Consider the following 23595-nt stretch of genomic DNA (forward strand, 5'->3'; position numbering starts at 1 on the left):
GTTTACTCACGACATTAACTATTAAAACTGTTCGTCATGGCGTTGGGCAAGCACGGGCAAGTCTCTGATGGTGCTGATGATACTCTGGTGAGTCACAAATCATGCACCTTCAACGTAACATTAATCGTATATAAATCAGATCTTCATCGACTTACGATCAACTTTTTATTCTCTCTCTATATATATATATATATAAACATATTCGATCTGTGTATTGTGTGTATATATATATATATATATATATACAGAGATCGAATATGTTTTACTTCACATATATATCTACAGAATAGATCTGGAAAGACTATAGATCAAATGAGTACTTCGTACATAATTATGTAGACTATTCTATACTTATTTTGATAGCGAGAATCTCTACGCAAAGCTCACGATCCCTTATATATATATATATATATATATATATATATATATATATATATATATATATGCAGCACAATTTTATATATATATATATATATATACACACGCATACACACACGCACACTCGATCATCATTGATATGTATTTATACTCGCAAATACACACCTCGTACATACATGATCACTTTTTCTGACTATATGTGAAGAGATGAGCATATACACACAAACGAACATTGGTGAATACTACATCCATAAATACACGATCTTTGTGTGTATGTGTGTGTGTACACACACAACACACACGCATGCATATATATATATATATATAAAACACATGATCACTTTCTTTCTCTGACGTATATACCTTAATCTCAATACAGCTTTACCTACCGCTATATATATAAACTCGCAAATATTACCGATTATTTAATTTATACATGCATAATTTCTATATTGATTAAATATCTTTTCAACAAAAATAGGATTCTTATTATTATTTAATAGCTCTAAATACTGAATTCTATGTAGTGTTATTCAAAATATACTATTGTTTAGAAATGTACATTTACATTCCCTTGTAATAGATAATACTGTATATCCGATTATCTTGATGCATAAATTTTATGTATTTTCAACCTAACTATCCACATTTTTTCACCAGGACTTTTAAAAAACCAGCAAAACAGATGGTTTCAAAACGATTTAATTCTTTATTTAAACCGATTAGCCATAAATGTTTTATCAATAATAAGATATATATATTTTTCAACCTTAAAAGAAAAAAATTAGATTTATTTTTAAAACAGCAAGTTGTATTATCTGCTTTAAACTTGCACGATTTCTGTTATTCTATATTAATAGAAATTATATTTAACAATTTCTGAAATTTGGTTTTCTATAAATTTAGAAGAGATGTTCAAATTTCGTTACGCAAGTGTTATGTTTTACACATCAGGCTATTATTTTTATTTTACTTTGTTTAAATATATATATGAAATCATCATCATCATCGTTTAACGTCCGCTTTTTTGCTAGCATGGAAAGCGGACGTTAAACGATGATGATGATGATTTCATGTGCATAATATTCTCTATTGTATCCATTGAACGCGATTGTGCTTTGAAAGAAGCTTTGCAATGCAAGTCACTTTCATTCGGAATTGATCTGCTGATGTATTACAATAATTATAAAATTATACATATTTATATATGTATACATCCTTGGACTGCAAACTCTTGTTTTATGAATATCTTACTGATCGGGTAGAACAATTAAGGTGAAGTGTGGAATGAAATCTCAAAAAGAAATAATTCCGGAACATACGTAGAAAGACATGTATAATGTGTGCGTGCTGTTTCATAGCGAAGTCGACATATGATATTGACATATGTTGATAAATGTTGAGTAAAAGGAAGTATTTTCGTCCTGTTTTTCGGTTGTTTATTATCGCCAAGACAAATTCTATTTGGAAAAATTAACAATCAACTATCACAATGTGTATTTCAGGTAGATATAAAGAAACAAATATGAAAGATTATATATATATATATATATATATATATATATAAATAAAGCGAAGATTTCATGTACGCACACTATAAATGCGTATCTTCAAAGAACAAAGAAAGAAAAATGATCGGAGTGTGTGTGCATACATACATACATACATACACACACACACACACACACACACACACACACACACACACACACACACACATATAAACATACACAAACACATGATAATTAGGCAACTAGTAAGCATGAAAAAGGGAGATTGAAACTGCTTTGTATAGTTTTCCTCTTACATTTAACTTTTTTTTTTTTTGTAGGAAAATATCGATAGGTTTCACATTTCTCTTTATTTTATTGTTGTGCGATGTATCTAAATCTATATTGTAGATTGTATAAAAGCAACTTTTCATGTGATTTGAAATAATGTAAATAAATAATTGGATAATCCCCACTCCCACCTCCACTTCCAACGCAAAGTTTATAAATGAAGCAGGTCTCTTCATGTCTTTTACAAACATCGAACAAATAAAAGCATCATCTGTGACAAATCTTTGTCAGTAGCTTTAGTCGATTAATGCTGACGATGATGGTAATTTATTTAACAGAATCAGGATGGGGGAAAAAAATTGTATTCTGTAATTATAACTGATGAAAGCTTAAGAGGTTACATATATTTCTTCGCACGAAATCTTTATTCAAATTTTGATGATCACCTAAACGAAAACATGACTCCTACTAGGTCGGTACAATAGTAGTCACTTATCGAGCTGCAAGAAAACCAGTACGAGATCGGAAGCGAGTGAACGCAAGTTCTTCGGTACTATGCACAGACTTGATGCTGGATCTGAGACGAATGTGAAAAACAGCAGCTCCGAGAAATATTGATATAAGATACTGTTCCAATACATATCACTGTACAAAAAATGCTGTAATTGTTTCCTTAGCTGCATATAATTATAGATTTCAGATGTTTCACTTTACACCGCTAATGTTTTTAGGAAAAGGCGTGTTCACGCTCCCAAACCCCCTTCTTCCCATTCCCTATCTTTGAAACAAGTAAAGCTGATGATGATAAGCCATTGTCAAATTTATTGGATCAAAAAGGATCAAAGAACTGACACTTCATCGTAGTTTTTGCCAGGGATAAATAAATTATTTGATACAATACGCTGTCATTCATTCATTACCAAGTCGTGGGATACATAAATCAAACGCAAAACATGTGACAGCCACACCTTTTCCCTTGGTGTTAGCGTAGCAAATAGAGCAACATAGTTACAATTAGTAAACCTCATTAGCTACATCAAAAAATTGATGGAGTTTTACATGGATCTGTTCTTGGTTCTCTGTTGCATATATTAATGAAATAGATGCCAAATATATTAAAATACTACATTTCTTAAATTGTGAAAAAGTTCAAAGGTATTTTAACAGCATTCAGTAACACCTCCCTCAACTGCTCAATAGCTATCTATTTAAAGCTGTATATGGCTATGGTGCCTCTATATCTCTTACTTGGAACCCCTGTCATGTTCTAAATACTAAACTACAGGAAACTGTCCAGAAATGTGCAACTAGATGAATATCTCCATCAGTTACTATATCTGGTTCTCTGGGCATCAACACACTTAAGCTTCAGCATCTAGCAGCTGACTTGGTAGAAGGCCACAAGATTATCCATCATCTTTCAACAGTAACTTAGACCACTTTTTTAAAAAATCAATACCTCTACTACCCACAGATGCATTCATATCAAGGAGAGCCCACCCCCTTCAGCACAATAGCCATTCCTTTTAGAAACACTTCATGCTCAGAATTGTCAACGCATGGAATAAACTACCTCTGTTGGTTGTTTGCTGTCAGGGCACTGTATCCTTCAAAAATTCCATGCTTCCCCAAATTTGCCAATGCCACTCCTGTCTTTTTGCATTTTATGCTGTCTACTGTGCTTGTACTTTTTACAGTCATTGCAGTATTTCTTCACCAGTTTCTGTTTTGTCCCCTCTTTTACCCATTTCTTTTGCACCTGAGAACTGTGAACAATAAACTGATTATTATTATTAAGGTGGTGAGCTGGCAGAATGTTAGCATGCTGGGCTGGCAGAATCGTTAGCATGCTGGGAAAAATGCTTTGCGGTATTTCGTCCATCTTCACCTTCTGAGTTCAAATTCTGCCAAGGTTGACTTTGCCTTTCATCCTTTCGGGATGATGTAATCGACTTAATCCCTTCCACCAAATTTGAGGCTTTGTGCTTCCAGTAGAAAGGATGGTTGTTATTATTATTATTATTACTATTAAGGTGGCAAGCTGGCAGAATGGTTAGCATGCCGAGCGAAATGCTTAGCAGTATTTAACCTGTCTGCATGTTCTGAGTTCAAATTCCACCGAGGTCGACTTTGCCTTTCATCCTTTTCATCATCATCATCATCATCGTTTAACGTCCGCTTTCCATGCTAGCATGGGTTGGACGATTTGACTGAGGACTGGTGAAACCGGATGGCAACACCAGGCTCCAGTCTGATTTGGCAGAGTTTCTACAGCTGGATGCCCTTCCTAACGCCAACCACTCAGAGAGTGTAGTGGGTGCTTTTACGTGTCACCCGCGCGAAAACGGCCACGCTCGAAATGGTGTCTTTTATGTGCCACCCGCACAAGCCAGTCCAGGGGCACTGGCAACGATCTCGCTCGAAAATCCTACAGGAGCCAGTCAGGCAGTACTGGCAACGGCCACGCTCAAAATGGTGCATCTCATGTGCCACCCGCACAAGAACCAGTCCAGGGGCACTGGCAACGATCTTACTTGGCTTGCCGGATCTTCTCACGCACAGCCCATTTCCAAAGGTCTCGGTCCGTAGTCATCGCCTCGGTGAGGCCCAATGTACGAAGGTCTTGCCTCACCACCTCAGCCCAGGTCTTCCTGGGCCTACCTCTTCCACGGGTTCCCTCAACTGTTAGGGTGTGGCACTTTTTCACGCAGCTATCCTCCTCCATTCTCACCACATGTCCATACCAGCGCAATCGTCTCTCTTGCACGCCACAACTGATGCTTCTAATGTTCAGCTTTTCTCTCAAGATACTTACACTCCGACGGGTATTCACATTGACATTACACATCCAACGGAGCATACTGGCTTCATTCCTTGCGAGCTTACGTATGTCCTCAGCAGTTACAGCCCATGTTTCACTGCCATGTAGCATGGTTGTTCGTACGCATGCGTCATACAGTCTGCCTTTTACTCTGAGTGAGAGTCTCTTTGTCGCCAGCAGGGGTAAGAGCTCTCTAAACTTTGCCCAGGCTATTCTTATTCTAGCAGCTACACTTTCAGTGCACCCACCCCCACTACTAACTTGGTCGCCCAGATAGCGGAAGCTATCGACTACCTCTAGTTTTTCACCCTGGAATGAGATAGAAGTTGTTTCCTGTTTGTTTGCAGTCTTTATTGCACCTGAACATCTGCCACAAACAAAAACTAACTTGCTAGTTAACCTGCCTTTGATGTTGCTGCACCTCTTATGTGTCCATAGCTTGCACCGGGTACATCTTATAGAGTTACTACCTACTCCTTTTCTACATACTGAGCAGGGCCATCTACCTGAAGGGGTTTGTGTTTTATCTACCTTCCTACTTATTAGGATTTTGGTTTTAGCTAGGTTGACTCTAAGGCCCTTCAATTCTAGACCTTGCTTCCACACCTGAAACTTCTCCTCTAGTTCTGATAGTGACTCCGCAATTAGGGCAAGGTCATCAGCATAGAGGAGCTCCCAGGGGCAACCTGTCTTGAACTCCTCTGTGATTGCCTGGAGGACTATGGTAAATAATAGGGGGCTGAGGACGGAACCTTGGTGGACCCCTACCTCTACCCGGAATTCATTGCTGTACTCATTTCCAACCCTCACCTTACTGGCAGCATCTCTGTATATGGCTCGCACAGCTCTCACTAACCATTCTTCTATCCCAAGTTTCCTCATTGACCACCAGATAAGGGATCGGGGGACCCTGTCAAAGGCTTTCTCCATGTCAACGAAAGCCAGGTACAGAGGTTTATCCTTAGCTAGGTATTTCTCCTGCAACTGTCTCACTAGAAATAAGGCATCAATAGTGCTTTTACCTGGCACAAACCCAAACTGCATCTCATCTAAATTGATTCGCTCCCTAATTAGTTGGGCTATGACCCTCTCTGTAACTTTCATAACCTGATCTAACAGCTTGATGCCTCTGTAATTATTTGTATCTAAAGCGTCCCCTTTACCTTTGTAGCAGTTGACTATGATGCTGCTACACCAGTCATTGGGTATGACTCCTTCGTGTATCACCTGGTTCGTAATACGGGTGACTAGGCTATAGCCAACACTGCCAGATATTTTGAGCATCTCTGCAGTGATTCCTGATGGGCCGGGGGCTTTCCCGGTCTTCATACTCTTAATTGCTTTATCTACCCTGGTACTATCAACTCGGATAGCTGGTCCCTCTATTGGGTCGACATACGGCAGGCTCTCTTTCTCCCATTCATTCTCTTTATTAAGCAATCTATCGTAGTGGCATCTCCAGACCTCTTTCTTTGCATCCTCATTTAATGCAAGCGTACCATCATCCATGCGAACACATTTCTCTCCTACAACATCACTATTCTCTCTCCTACACTGTCTTGCAACACGAAATACCTCGAGTCTTTGGTCCTCACGGCGCAGAACATTGGCAAATCTTTCCTTATCTGCTTCCCCTCTGGCTAAATAAACCTGTCGCCTAGCCTCCCTTCTGGCACATTGGTACAATTCCCTGCTACCACCGTTCTTCCAGTCCTTCCAAGCCTGTTTCTTTTGTCTAATAGCCCTGTCTACCTCCTTGTTCCACCACCACGTTACTCTGGGTCGGGAGGGGACCTTACACCACCCACAAATCTGGTCGGTGGCTTTCAACAGGTTGTCCCGCAGAAATCTCCAATTGTCTTCCACGTTGTATGATGCTATATCCCCTTCTATTTCGTTAAATGCTTCAAGTAACTTGTCTCTAAGTCTCTGTCCGTTTGCAGGGTCTTTAAGCTTCCACACCCTGTCTAATTCTGGGCACCCATTTTGCCTTGATCCCAAAGTCGCTAACTACTAATCTATGTTGTGGGGTACATTCTTCGCCAGGGTAGGTTTTGGCATTTATAAGCCGCCCTCTTTCCCTATTTCTGGCGAGGATGTAGTCGATTTGGCTAGAGTGTCTGCCGGAGCGGTAGGTGACTAGGTGACTGGCAGGTTTCCTGAAGTTGGTATTGCAGACCATAAGATTGGTTGCATCACAGAACTCCAGCAGTCTGGTTCCCTCCTCGTTGCGGGAACCGAAGCCATAGCCTCCATGTATGCCATGGAAGCCCCCAGCACGACGTCCGACATGACCGTTGAAGTCTCCAGCCACAAAGAGAAGGTCCCTGTCACTCGTCGACGAGGTAGTTTGCAAGAGGGTGTCATAGAATTGGTCTTTCAGACCATCTGGTAGCCCCGGTTGAGGTGGATAGGCTGAGATGACAGTAGCTAATCTATGATGAAGCACTAGTCTGATCTTAAGTACTCTGTCACTTACTCTAACGACCTCGATTACCTTATCCACCCATTTCTCCGCTAGAAGTATTCCTACGCCCCCGACCCCGTCAGTGTTCCCTGCCCAGAAAATCTTGTACCTGTGTTCTTTGCCTGTGAGGAACCTCGCAGAACCTCCTCTCCATCTTACTTCCTGGATGCAGCACATATCTACGCGTCTCCGTTCAAGCATCTCAACAATTTCACCAGATCTACCTTTCAGCGTGCCGACGTTGAGAGTGCCAATCCTAACAGTATGGGTGTTGGGGGTGTGGGCCTGTAGCCTGGGAAGGGGAAAAGCAGTGTCGTGTACCTGAAAAGAAAGCTTGCAATTGGAAGAATTCATAAGCAAAACAGTACCTACAACCTGCAAACATTTCTCAAACTTAATGCGCTATCCAAAGGTAGGGGAGAGGATGGCCAAGGCCACTAGATGGGTTTCGGGAGACAGCCGAGGATGACAGGATGACAGAGGAATGAACTTCCGGTGGAGGGGGTGGGAGGGCGGGTTACCGCCAGCGAGTAGATAGGGCTCTTAATTGTAGATTTTAAATATTTGAGAGACAACAATGCATAAATCGTAATTTTTAAAAGAGCAATGAATTCTGGGTGATTAGAATATAACGTAGCATGAATTTAGGAAGCTTAGAAAATGAATAAGCATGAATTTAAGACAACAACTGAATTCAATTGAATTTCATGGAGAGAAACAAGATAAATAATAGAGGGCAAACTAAAGCGCGAAGGTATTATGAGATGTTTGAGGCCGTAAATAAATAAAAAATCTCTATCTTATCTGCATCTTGGAGATTTCGTCGTAGTATGTCAGCGAGATAATTTAGAATGGGTTTCTCATTTATATATAGCCAGAACCTGAAGACCTTAAGGAAAAACTACGAAAGAGAGAGAGAGGATGGAGGGGTAGACAGAGGCATGGCGGGAGAAAAGATCATCATCATCATCATCATATATATATATAAAGAGAGAGAGAGAGAGGGGGGACCAGTCAAGCAGCACATCACGCTGTAATTCTTGGGCTGAGAAATCAACACTTAAAAGCCATAATTTTAAGGAGCGATAAGAATTTTTGAATAAAGGAAAATGGGTAGGGGTGGGTAGGTACCGCCAGCGAGTAGATAGGGCTCTTAATTGTAGATTTTAAATATTTGAGAGACAACAATGCATAAATCGTAATTTTTAAAAGAGCAATGAATTCTGGGTGATTAGAATATAACGTAGCATGAATTTAGGAAGCTTAGAAAATGAATAAGCATGAATTTAAGACAACAACTGAATTCAATTGAATTTCATGGAGAGAAACAAGATAAATAATAGAGGGCAAACTAAAGCGCGAAGGTATTATGAGATGTTTGAGGCCGTAAATAAATAAAAAATCTCTATCTTATCTGCATCTTGGAGATTTCGTCGTAGTATGTCAGCGAGATAATTTAGAATGGGTTTCTCATTTATATATAGCCAGAACCTGAAGACCTTAAGGAAAAACTACGAAAGAGAGAGAGAGGATGGAGGGGTAGACAGAGGCATGGCGGGAGAAAAGATCATCATCATCATCATCATATATATATATAAAGAGAGAGAGAGAGAGGGGGGACCAGTCAAGCAGCACATCACGCTGTAATTCTTGGGCTGAGAAATCAACACTTAAAAGCCATAATTTTAAGGAGCGATAAGAATTTTTGAATAAAGGAAAATGGGTAGGGGTGGGTAGGTACCGCCAGCGAGTAGATAGGGCTCTTAATTGTAGATTTTAAATATTTGAGAGACAACAATGCATAAATCGTAATTTTTAAAAGAGCAATGAATTCTGGGTGATTAGAATATAACGTAGCATGAATTTAGGAAGCTTAGAAAATGAATAAGCATGAATTTAAGACAACAACTGAATTCAATTGAATTTCATGGAGAGAAACAAGATAAATAATAGAGGGCAAACTAAAGCGCGAAGGTATTATGAGATGTTTGAGGTCGTAAATAAATAAAAAATCTCTATCTTATCTGCATCTTGGAGATTTCGTCGTAGTATGTCAGCGAGATAATTTAGAATGGGTTTCTCATTTATATATAGCCAGAACCTGAAGACCTTAAGGAAAAACTACGAAAGAGAGAGAGAGGATGGAGGGGTAGACAGAGGCATGGCGGGAGAAAAGATCATCATCATCATCATCATATATATATATAAAGAGAGAGAGAGAGAGGGGGGACCAGTCAAGCAGCACATCACGCTGTAATTCTTGGGCTGAGAAATCAACACTTAAAAGCCATAATTTTAAGGAGCGATAAGAATTTTTGAATAAAGGAAAATGAGTAGGGGTGGGTAGGTACCGCCAGCGAGTAGATAGGGCTCTTAATTGTAGATTTTAAATATTTGAGAGACAACAATGCATAAATCGTAATTTTTAAAAGAGCAATGAATTCTGGGTGATTAGAATATAACGTAGCATGAATTTAGGAAGCTTAGAAAATGAATAAGCATGAATTTAAGACAACAACTGAATTCAATTGAATTTCATGGAGAGAAACAAGATAAATAATAGAGGGCAAACTAAAGCGCGAAGGTATTATGAGATGTTTGAGGCCGTAAATAAATAAAAAATCTCTATCTTATCTGCATCTTGGAGATCTCGTCGTAGTATGTCAGCGAGATAATTTAGAATGGGTTTCTCATTTATATATAGCCAGAACCTGAAGACCTTAAGGAAAAACTACGAAAGAGAGAGAGAGGATGGAGGGGTAGACAGAGGCATGGCGGGAGAAAAGATCATCATCATCATCATCATATATATATATAAAGAGAGAGAGAGAGGGGGGGACCAGTCAAGCAGCACATCACGCTGTAATTCTTGGGCTGAGAAATCAACACTTAAAAGCCATAATTTTAAGGAGCGATAAGAATTTTTGAATAAAGGAAAATGGGTAGGGGTGGGTAGGTACCGCCAGCGAGTAGATAGGGCTCTTAATTGTAGATTTTAAATATTTGAGAGACAACAATGCATAAATCGTAATTTTTAAAAGAGCAATGAATTCTGGGTGATTAGAATATAATGTAGCATGAATTTAGGAAGCTTAGAAAATGAATAAGCATGAATTTAAGACAACAACTGAATTCAATTGAATTTCATGGAGAGAAACAAGATAAATAATAGAGAGCAAACTAAAGCGCGAAGGTATTATGAGATGTTTGAGGCCGTAAATAAATAAAAAATCTCTATCTTATCTGCATCTTGGAGATTTCGTCGTAGTATGTCAGCGAGATAATTTAGAATGGGTTTCTCATTTATATTTAGCCAGAACCTGAAGACCTTAAGGAAAAACTACGAAAGAGAGAGAGAGGATGGAGGGGTAGACAGAGGCATGGCGGGAGAAAAGATCATCATCATCATCATCATATATATATATAAAGAGAGAGAGAGAGAGGGGGGACCAGTCAAGCAGCACATCACGCTGTAATTCTTGGGCTGAGAAATCAACACTTAAAAGCCATAATTTTAAGGAGCGATAAGAATTTTTGAATAAAGGAAAATGGGTAGGGGTGGGTAGGTACCGCCAGCGAGTAGATAGGGCTCTTAATTGTAGATTTTAAATATTTGAGAGACAACAATGCATAAATCGTAATTTTTAAAAGAGCAATGAATTCTGGGTGATTAGAATATAACGTAGCATGAATTTAGGAAGCTTAGAAAATGAATAAGCATGAATTTAAGACAACAACTGAATTCAATTGAATTTCATGGAGAGAAACAAGATAAATAATAGAGGGCAAACTAAAGCGCGAAGGTATTATGAGATGTTTGAGGCCGTAAATAAATAAAAAATCTCTGTCTTATCTGCATCTTGGAGATTTCGTCGTAGTATGTCAGCGAGATAATTTAGAATGGGTTTCTCATTTATATATAGCCAGAACCTGAAGACCTTAAGGAAAAACTACGAAAGAGAGAGAGAGGATGGAGGGGTAGACAGAGGCATGGCGGGAGAAAAGATCATCATCATCATATATATATAAAGAGAGAGAGAGAGAGGGGGGACCAGTCAAGCAGCACATCACGCTGTAATTCTTGGGCTGAGAAATCAACACTTAAAAGCCATAATTTTAAGGAGCGATAAGAATTTTTGAATAAAGGAAAATGGGTAGGGGTGGGTAGGTACCGCCAGCGAGTAGATAGGGCTCTTAATTGTAGATTTTAAATATTTGAGAGACAACAATGCATAAATCGTAATTTTTAAAAGAGCAATGAATTCTGGGTGATTAGAATATAACGTAGCATGAATTTAGGAAGGGTTGATAAATTAAGTACCAGTGAAACATTGGGGTTGATTGTAATTAATGTATCCCCTCCCCCAAAATTTCAGGCCTTGTGCCTATAGTAAAAAGGATTAGGTTTTTTTTTTTAATGATATGTAGAGAAAAAATGATTTTCACAGATTCTAGGATTTGGCTCAAGAAGTGGTAAACAAAGAATGAGTGCCTGATATTTCAGAACCTTTGTCATCATTATTGTTTTAGCATCTGGCTTTTTCCTAAGCCGAACACATGACTACGGTTATATCTTTGACCATTGTACCATATTTAAAATACTTAACACATATCTTGACCAATAAGCATTGTAGTACATACATACTCTCACACACACACATATATATATTTCTATATTGACCATTTCATCAGTGGAATATTCAATATTAATAAAGAAATTTCCTGTTAATATTTACAAGTTTATAAATTCTAGATTTTTGGGGCTTTTTTTGTTAAGCGGTAGTAGTAAGACTATAAAATTATTTTCTGAGATGTTTACTTTTCAGCATCTAGCACTCATTTTCAAAGCTTAGTTGTTGATTACAAACAATCCAGTAGTGAACATCATATTTTTTGTGTCTAGCTAGGACTACATTTCCAATGTGCCACTTCAAAGACTGGTTGGATTTGAGGAAAACTTTCTTTCCCTTACTTCCACATTGAGCAACCATGTGGAGACATTCATTGACTCATCTAGACATAATACATCCCTTCTCTATATATATTAATCATTCATAGTTGTACCAATATAGATTGTTTCTCTGAAGGGGTCTAATGAGAGTGAAACATATCTATTACTTCCCAAATACATGGTCTCAGGTTCAGTCCCATTGTGTGGCCCCTCGTGGCAAGTGTTTTCTACTGAGCCAACCAAATCCTTGCGAATAGATTTGGTAGATAGAAACTGATGTATGTGTGTGTATTACTGTCTCCTTGGCTTGACTTTATGTGATAATTTGTAAATGAATGTCACCATCATGCTAGCAGTGTCCTTCATTTCCAGTCTTCCATGAAAACAATGTTTGGTCAAAGGGAATATTACTTTATGTGGAAATAGGTGAGAGTCAGTGACAGGAAAGGTATCTGGTTGTAGAATATTTGTCTCAAACTCCACCTGAGCCATGCAAGAATGAAAAAGTGAATGTTAAAACAATGGTTATGAAATCTAATTGTGCTCATTGCACTATACACACATCAATGTATATTTATTTTTTCATGCTTGCATGGGTTTTGAATGGGAAGCCTGCTTGTTTTTTCTCTGCTGGCATGGTTTGGACAAATATTATTAGGGCACTTCTACAACTGAGTAGCCCTTCTATTGCCAACACTTGTTTAGGTTTCTCTCTCTCTCTCTCTCTCTCTCTCATATATATATATATATATATATATATATATATATATATATATATATATATATATATATATATATATATATATATAGATATATATATATATATATATATATGTATATATCAACATCATCGTTTAACGTCCGCCTTCCATGCTAGCATGGGTTGGACATTTAGTCCTCAGTCAAATCGTCCACCCCATGCTAGCATGGAAGGCGGACGTTAAACGATGATGATGATGATATATGTATATATATACACACACACCCGTTCAAATTTATATATCATATTTATTTTATTATTTATTTCTATTAACAGGATGTCAGGCCAAATGAACCAAAGGAACAATGCCGGAGGTCTGAATTCGATAGTTTAATTCCCATGATTGACATGCAATCGGAATGTCATGGAAGCAAGTTGATGAAAGGATATCAGAAGTTACGAGATGATGAGCATTTATTTGACTATACAATATATGTTGAAAATGAGAGCATATCTGTTCATAAAACTTTGTTGGCTGCAAGCAGTGACTATTTTCATGCCATGTTGACAGGAAGTATGAAGGAAAGCCGTGAGGACTCTGTAACATTGCGTGGTCTTACAGCTATAGGAGTTCAAGCCATCATCAACTTTGCTTACACTGGCTTGTTAGAAATAACAAGCGATAATATAGATGACATTCTCTTAGCTGCTAGCCATCTTCAGGTAAAGCTTATTTTAAAAAAATTTATTTTCTTTCAGTCATTTATTGTTTTTATCATCATTGAGAGCAACAGGTAGTTAAATTGCTAGTACTTCAGACTTCTAATTGAAAGGATTACAATTCATCGACTGTTCTCACTGCTGAGTAAGATCCATGGCAAAAATAATTTAGTTTAAAAGGATCTAGGGACCTATTTTAATTTAGATAAGTATCATGAATTGAGTAAAACTCACTATTGTAAAAAGCAAGGGCATTGTGTAATTGATGATTGTTTCACTAATCTTGCAATGCTAAGTAAATTCTTACTATCTATAAAGCTTGAAAAGATGGGCTCCATTACATTGATTTGCCCTTGGTATGGACACTACATAAAACAATGTCTTAAAGGTGTTATGAGACTCAGCATGTGTGTGTGTGTGTGTGTGTATGTACATGTAGCATGGTAGAGAGGTAAAATCTCAGCAAGCTATCAACTAATTTTGATTCCTACTTGTAACCATTTCACTTCATGTCACAACTACCCTTAGGGAAGGCATATATCTGATACATGTATATGTCGGAATTCCTACATATATATCATATGACTGAATCTAAGAATCTAAGGAGACTTGTGGTGGTCTGCATAGGCAATACTTGTATTATTTGGAAAAAGCAACAGAAAGAGTAGTGTAAATACCACGGGGAGTGGATTATCTAGTGTTTTAGAGTCCTTCAGAGTAAAGATGAAAGGAAATAAAAGAAAGACAGCAGTTCTAGCTCTTCAAAGATTATAAGTAAGATTGCCAGGGTCTGTCTGTCAAGATAACCAAAAGGGATTTTCTTCTTATAACCATTACAGATTTTATTAAAAGATTCTATAATTTCAGTAGAGGCTGCATATCTTTTTACTATTTAATTAGTGATTCAAAAAGAGAAAGCTGTTCCCATGAACTTTGCAGGTCAGATTACTGAAACTGATGTAGACGATGTTGTCTGAACTTCTTGGGAGCAAAGTTGCTGGAAAAAAAAAATGTTGTAAAAATATTCCAGGGATAATAGTTCAGAGAAGAAAGGCTTGGAAAATTAGATTTAGTGCTGTATTCAAGGAGTGGGATCTAAGACACAGTAAGAAGTGCTTTATGTGGACTTTTGTGGAATGGGTACACAGCATACAAGTTCAGAAAAGCAGACATTATTATTGGCATAGTAGGAAAGGCTGAAGAAAGCAACATATCAGTTATTGACACCACAATTATGTAACAAAATTTTTATTTATTATTTTTTTTCTGTTTTTGCTCAGTAAGTGTTATTTCCTATTTGCTTCCATCTAGAAATAAAAGGAAATGACTACTATTCCCTTCAAACTTTGCTTTTGTGACCTGGAAATTGATGTTTTGAAACTGACATATTTTCCATTACATTTCAGACAGATTTAGCACTGAATTGCTGAAGCAGAAATATCATTATAACAAATATTCTGCTCAACACCACAGACTTGCTTGTCAGTTGTTTGACCATAACCACTTGAGCATGTCCCTTAGTGGCTGACAATATGTACATTTCTGATCACGAACAGGAGTAGCAGAGGAGCATCATAGCCATGTGTTGAGAGGGGTTCTTTGGGGTTTTAATGAATGTCACAAAAGAAACTTTGAAGGAAACATTAGCCATTTTTCATATTTAATAGGGGTAAGCAAATAGGAAATAACAGTTGCCACCCAAGGACAAAAATTATGTTACACAGTGTTGTGAATCACTTTCTTTTGGATGTAGTCTAGGATGTTTGCAGCATTGTCCCAGATATGTGAGCAACACTTCGCTGTCTTACTCAAACAACTGATCAGAGATGGAGTAGTTTTGGGCTCCAAAGAGAAAGCTTATTTTTGTGATGCAATTTTGACTGCATATAATCTTTGAAAGCAATAAATCAGCTTTTTATATGATCACCTCATTTATTGCACACACACACACACATGCACTACAATCATCACCTCTAGGTGGTATTTTAACTTTGGAAAAAGTGTGTCCTGTAAGTTGTAGTCAACAGAAGAAGACAAAGATGTATTTTCAGCTTACTGATCAAACAAAGCAAACTATAATACAATGTCTATTTACCTGTATGCCAATATTAAAATGTAAAACATTATAATATAGTTTGATGATGAGTACTATACTCCTTTAGATGGTAGAGACACCAATGGAAACTCCATATTCATGTAGTGTATGTAGGGTCAATAGTTTGCCAGGGCTCATCCCATCACGATCTGTGGCCAAGAAAGGAGCAGAAATTCAGCATTAAGGAAACAAAACGAATGGTTTTTACAGCACTGCCATTACTTACAAGAACTTGTTCCTAGCATATTATGAAACTGTTCTGAGTCATTATAGATTTAAGTGTTTCAACCTTACAGTGCAGTTCCAGTAACAGGTGTGATTTGCTGGCCTCTTTTGCAATGTCTTGAAATCCTAGCTAGGGAACATTAATTCTATGAGCTCTACAATTTAACCCTTGTTAACCTGTTTAGTAGAAATATCTATTTTTGATTTCATCATTACAGTTGGTGCATAGTAGCATTGTTGCTTAAGGTTTCCAATGGTTCAGCCACTTGTTCAGTGTATTTTGGAAAGAAGTGACAAAGGAGTATCTTAACTAGATTAAGAGTAAATATTTCAAGAAATCGTGTTAGTAAAGCAAGTTAAATTTTCACACTAGTGTTTACATCCTTTGCCAAGATATTGGAGAAAGATACATATGTACTCCAAACAGGTTTCTGCACAGTTTCTGTTTACAAAATTCTACTCGTAAAGTATAAGTAGTGTGGTTGTAGACACTTGTTCTAAGTGCTGTGTTGTGGAATTGAACCCAGAACTACATGGTTGTGAAGTGAACTTCTTACCCATAGTGAATACCTGCATCCATAACAACTCATTTGGGTGGAATCCTCAGTGTTACAGATATTTAGACAAGTTGATAAGGATAACTTTCTCCTTCCTCCTTCTAGTGCTGGAAGCTCTGAAAAGAGTCAAAGGCAGGTCCTTCCTACGCTGACTAAAATTTTAAAACAAAAGGTGCTGTGTTCTTATAACATAACTCATGCAAGTAAATGCTTACTGACAAAATGATCAAGCAGGCTTTCATAAAGCTAGATCTAGCAGAGACTTCCTCTCCTATATCACTTACTAGTGATCCCTCACCATTGTCTTACCTCAGGAAAACAATGTTGTAATTAACATTAATAAAACTTTCAGCAACATTAATAAAGCCTTCAGCCATGTCTAACAAGAATCTTCTAGATAAGGTACCTGTCTGTAGTCTTCATCTGTCTCATTCCTTGGACTGGAATTTCCCTGTCAGACTGCATCATAGCCACATCATCAACATAGCTCTTTCTCTAACCATATTCTATCAACACTGATACAGCCCAAGTCTACCTAATGTCTCCAATTCTTTGTTGGGTCTCACAGAGACAATGACAGTGAGATCACAGCTGTAGCCTACACCAGTGTCGCATAACCAGTCCATTTAAAAAGTACTGTTGAATCGTCGGGCGACATGCCATGCTTGAGGAGACCTATTGAGTCAAGTAAATCAAAATCAAATCAAATCACAATCAAATTTATGCGTGGGTTGCTGCCAGAGTCACCTGAGAGGCTCCCTGTGCTGGTGGCATGTAAAAAGCACCATCCGAATGTGGTTCATGCCAGCCCCCCTGCCCCGACTGGCTCCTGTGCCAGTGGCATGTAAAAAGCACAATCTGAACGTGGCCGATGCTAGTGCCGCCTGACTGGCTCCCATGCTGGTGGCACGTAAAAAGCACCCACTACACTCTTGGAGTGCTTGGCATTAGGAAGGAAACCCAGCTGTAGAAGCATTGCCAGATTAGATTGGAACCTGGTGCGGCCTCCTGGCTTGCCAGTCCCCAGTCAAACCGTCCAACCCATGCCAGCATGGAAAACGGACGTTAAACGATGATGATGATGATGTTGATGATTAATGGCCATCTTACTGTCACATTTTTAATACACACATTCACCATCCACAGAGTTCAAACATAAAACTGAATCCATGAACAGAGATGGTTCTGAGCATCCTTCAGTGGGGACAGTACAACTATGTTGCTTTGGACAGTACAAAAGCTAAGTCCTTATAGTCTTGTATCTCACCCTCACTAGTTATAACAAAAAAAAAAAAAAAAAAAAAGAACCTCTGAGCAGGCACAGCTGTGTGGTAAGAAGTTTGCTTTCCAGCCACTTGGTTCTAATTTCAGACCTACAGCACAGCACCTTGGGCAAGTGTCTTCTATAGTCCCAGGCGAACTGAAACCTTGATAGGCAGAAACATCAGGTAATAGTTGTAAATGAGTGTCAGTTTCCAATCTTCCATGGAAATAGGTTATAGGGAAATATTACCTTACTTGGAAATGGGTGAGGGTTGGCAACAGGAAGAACATCTAGCCTTAAAAAATCTGCCTCAACAAATTCCGTTTGACCCATGTGAGCATGGAAAAGTGGACATTAAAATGATGCTGATGACAAAGATGAAAGATGCTACAAATGCAAGACCTTTGTGTCTCTGATAATCTTTTATATGGTCCCAAAATATGAAACACTGACGAAGTGCATCACAAAAACTCCTTAAAGATAGGAAATGCCTGAACCACCCTTAAATATTACTATCACAATAAGGATGGGAATGCTGTTACATTCCTCATCAATTGTGTCTGTGATTGTGTGTTGAACAAGTTCACTTCACAACCACAGGCTTCTGGACTTGATCCCAATGCACTGCACCTTCAACAATTGCCTTCTACAATAACTTCAGGTTGATCAATAGGTTGGGTATAGAATTTAGTAGAGAGGATCAGTTTCGAAGCATGCTTTATATCTCTCTCTCCTCCTTTCTCATACATGTGTGTGTGTGTGTGTGATATAATGTCTGTTATCCATGCTGGCATGAGTTGGACAGTTTGACAGGATCCAGTGTCAGAGGGCTGGGTCTGTGATTTCTACAGTTAGATCCCTTTCCTAACACCAGCTACTTTATAGAGTGTACTGAGTGCTTTTATGTAGCACCAGCACTAGTGAGGTTATGTTGCAGTTTACAAGACTGAAGGACCTAGAGGGTCTTTTATAACTGAAAAGAAAATAAGAGAGAGATGATTTTAAGTTAGGTTATGAAAGGAGGTAAATATGATGAGAACAATAGATTTATAGTTGTAAGTGGGTAGTAGTGGAGAGTGTAACAGAGTAGACCAGTGGTTCTCAACCGATTTTTGGCCATGCCCCATCGAATCATTTCTAAAATCGTAATGCCCCCATGTGATATCTAATTTTTGTTATTCAAAATTTGGTTAATGTTTACAATATTACTCGGAGACAAAATAAAAAAAAAATAGTGCAACGGATATAAAAAAAAAAAAACGTGTAGGAAACGAAAGCAATGACTTCCGAAAATTCACGAGATCCGAGTTTTTCCCTCACAACTTTTAGGAAAGTGTTTTTTTTTTAATGAAATTTTATATAAATACCTTTCAACCAGCATAAATTACGATTATAAAGAAATTTGTGGGAAAATTTTTTCTGAGGCATGGGGAGAGGACTTTGGAAAATTTACAAGATCCGAGTTTTTCGCCCATAACTTGGTGACAGTTTATCGTGGATAGCGGGGATATATCCAAATTTTAAATATTCCTCTGTATATTGACAAACTTTTTTTTCACTTGCACTACTCATTTTATGTATTTTTGAATTGGCATAACTACAGATTTCTGCACCCCCGACTTTGGGTGATTATAACTTTCAGAAAAATGGATATTTTTTTAATGAAATTGCTTATGAATATGTATTATATCATGTCGATTCCGAATATACAAAACCTTTTTTGGAGAAAGTGTTTTAGGAGGGGTTGCAGTGGGAAATTTCGGAAAATTCACTGGAGTCCACTTCAATTCGTTTTAACTTTCAAGAAAATGGATATTTTTTTATGAAATTCTCTACAAATATACGCGTGCACACGCAAACACAAACACTCATACGCATTTGTAATTACCTCCATGTTTTCACATACCACTAAATCGAAGGAAATAATCTATTCCCTCCTTAGTGACATCAGATCTTATGAATATGATGAAAACAACCTATTGTCTCTAAAGTGTCCAAAATTTGCAGAAGGGATGTGAGGAAATTTTTTTTTAATAACTCATTCTTGAATTGCCCCCTTTCTCTATTGGTATACTAAACATTGTGTACAAAAGGTATAAAGTCAACATTACCCTATGCATACCTCACCAAAATATTACCATGCCCCAGCAGTGGTGCATGCGCCCCACTTTGGGAATCATGGGAGTAGACGTTGGGGGATGGGGTATGAACAGGGAACAAATTTATGTTAGTGAGAAAGAGATTGACAGTTGTAATGGTAATGTGGTGGATTGTGTAGGATGGTCCAGGGATATTCCACATTATAAGGGCAAGTATGAGTGGAGGGTGTAAGAGGAAGGGAACATGAAAGAGCAAAAAAAAACGTAAATGAAAGTTGTAAGGATCAAAGAAACATTAAAGGAAAGAGATGTGAGGAAGTCATGGGAGGTAGGCCAGAGAGGGAGAAGTGAGAGGGTGTTGAAGTTGGCAAAGAAACGGTGAGGAAATGGCTGAAAGAAAAGAGATAGGCAGTGAATAAGTGAGAATCATTAGTGGTGAGATGAGAGAAATAAATAGCACCATGACTGAAATGTGTGGGGAGATGGATAGAGGGGAGAGGAAGAGTATGATAGAGTGATGAGGACGAACCAATAATCTTTCACACATATACAAGGCCTAGTGAAAGGTAGGGAATGGATCTCTCTCTCTTTCTATCAAAACAAAAATGGATTAGTAATCCAGGTGGAATACTTTATAAGCTCTCTGTGGATTGTTCTTTGTGTTCAGTCGATTGACCACAGATTGATCAATTAATATGACTGAACTATAGAACTAAATCCCAATACTTGTCTGAAACATTTATAAGTCTTCACTAAATGTATAAAATCCATTATCTGTATGTATTTTCTATATCATTGTCTTAACCTCCACTTTTCCATACTTGCAAGGGTCAGGCAGAATTCATTAAGGCAAATTTCCCCACCAGTCAGAAGCCTTTCCTGTCACCAACCCTCACCTGTTTCCAAGTAAGGCAATATTTCCCCATGGATGGACACGTTTTCATGGAAGATTGGAAAGGAGGGACACTACTTCTGTGACAGTGACAGGGACATTTGTTTACAACTCTTGCAGGATGTCAAGAAAAACACACCCTTACACACACACATGCACACACAAAATGGTCTTCTTTCAGTTTCAGCTTACCAAATCCATTCACTAGACTGGTCAGCCTAGGGCTATACTAGAAGACAGTTGTCCAAGATGTCACACAGTGGAAATGAACCCAAAACCACGTGGTTGGGATGTGAATTTAACTACACAGCTATGCCTGTGCCTATATATATATATATATATATATATATATATATATATATATATATATATATATAGATGTAAGTGTGTGTATACATATAATGTATATACATATAAAATCATTGCTGTGTGGTTAAGAAGTTCACTTTCCAACAATGTGGTGTCAGGTTCAGTCCTACTACATGACAGCAATATTTATTTTCTACTACAGTACAGGGCCAACCAAAGCCTTGTGAGTGGATTTTGTATATAGAAGCAGAAAGAAGCCTGTCATTTATTTATATGTCATCATCTTTATCACCATCATGTGATGGTTGTTAACAAACATCACCATCATATAAGCAATGTCATTCATTTGCAATCTTCTGTTAAACATGTCTGCCCATTATGCTGTTCATGTTTGAAGGACGAAAAGAAAAATATCTCCTTAGCTTCAAAACAAGTGACGTGTTTGCAAGCAGGAAGGACATCTGGCAACAGAAAATCTGTCTCAACGAATTTCATCTGTCCCCTGCAAGCATGAAAAAAAAAAAAAGGATGTTAAAATAACGATCCACATACAAACACGCGCACACACACACACACACACACACACACACATATTCTCTCTCTCAGTACTTATATATATATATATATATATATATATATATTCATACCTTCACACCTACATACACACATGCATACGTTAAGATCACCAGCATTCTCTCACGCACACGCACCTTCGTTTTGGGATCACTACTTTTTTGTTATCTCCCCTTCTTCTTAACTTTCCTGTGTTATCCTTCTGTCTTGTATTCGCCATGATAGATCGCTGACCACTACACATATGTTTTTTTTTCTCTCCTTGTTTCTTTTTGTGTTCCTTTCTGTTGAAGAGCGTAGGCTCGAAACGTTAAAGACTTTCTCTATTCCCGAGCGTTATACTAATACATCCATTTGTTGTTTACACCACCTGTCTTCATCTGTTGTTTTTTCATGAATTCTCCCATACATATATATATATATATATATATATATATGTACATACATATACATATACATATACATATACATATACATATTGGTTGCCAGTATGCAAGATGGAAGAACAGCAATTGAAGTTTAAGAAAATATTTATTTACCATTACTTTGTATAATGTCTTGCCTTGACAGACAAGTGTGTGTATCATATAAAAACAATAGAGTTATCTTTTCTTGTATGCTGTTGCTGGTTATGTTTGGTCAACTGCTAGTGGCCCAGCTAGGAATTAGAGGAAGATAGAGTGAATGTTAAATGTAGGGAGTTGATAAAATGATACCTTCATGGTGCCTGACACTTAAACAGCAGTGGTGTTGTGATAAGACTCTGTATCATAGCTGACATTTTCACTGGTAAGCCTTCTCTCAGTTGAATTGTCTCACTAACTGGATTTTGCCTGTGGTCGCCTCTCTGTTATCTTTTTGCCAACCAGGTTCTCATTAACTAACTTTGGCTTACAGAGTTCTAGTTTTTATAACTAGCCAGAAGGATAGACATATTGTTGAAAACAATAGATTTCATTGGAGGTCTGTTATCTCCATTCCAGCCCCTGGTGGCCTAGAAGGAGTTAGAAGGGTCAAGTGGCAAAGTCATTATTCTGTTTAGCGATGGCAGCTGGCAAATGTAACTGCTGTCACTCACAGAAAAAGTATTATATATAAACACTAATACATCTAAATGTATATACACAATATACAGGTAAGATATGGCTGTATAGTTAGAAGCTTGCTCCCAACTACATGGCACCTTGGGCATGTGTTTTCTACTTTGGCTAGACTGAAAGAAGCCCAGTCTGCGTGTGTGTGTGTGTGTGTCTATATATATGCATAAATATATACATATATATATGTATATACATGTGTGTGCGTTTGTGTCTCCTTGTCTTGACAGCACATAATTGTCATAAATGAATGTCATTAATTTTCAATATCCATCAAAACATGTTTGGCCATCCAAAAATATTACCTTGTTTGGTAACAGGTGAGGAGTGGCAACAAGAAGGGCGTCTGGCCATAGAAAATCTAACTCGACAAATTCTGTCTCATGCAAGAAAAAGTGATGGTGATAACAATGCTGTGTAACAAAGTTTTAATTTTTTTTTTTTGTCTTTGGTCAGTATGTGTTATTTTCTATATATTTCTGTCGTGAAATCAAAAGAAATGACTTATTCCCTTCAAATTTTGCTTTTGTGACCTGGACGTCAATGTTTTGAAACTGACACATTTTCCATTACATTTCAGACAGATTCAGAGCTGAGTTCCTGAAACAGAAATATTGTTATAGCAAATATTCTGCTCATACCACAGATTTGTCAGTTGCTTGATCT

At 37.7% G+C, this 23595-nt stretch overlaps 1 protein-coding gene across 1 annotated transcript in view; it reads left to right on the forward strand.

Moving 5' to 3' along the window:
• LOC106874669 (kelch-like protein 9) overlaps positions 1–23595 on the forward strand; it is a 31170-nt gene continuing 7575 nt past the window's right edge. The window contains exons 1-2 of the mRNA XM_014922466.3: positions 1–87; positions 13435–13821. Coding sequence (XP_014777952.1) covers positions 37–87; positions 13435–13821 — 438 coding nt within the window. The 5' untranslated portion in view covers positions 1–36. The remainder of the gene's footprint in view (positions 88–13434; positions 13822–23595) is intronic.

This window comes from Octopus bimaculoides, chromosome 1 (genome assembly GCF_046866305.1).
Source record: "Octopus bimaculoides isolate indiv1 chromosome 1, ASM4686630v1, whole genome shotgun sequence".
NCBI classification, from domain to species: Eukaryota; Metazoa; Mollusca; class Cephalopoda; order Octopoda; family Octopodidae; genus Octopus; species Octopus bimaculoides.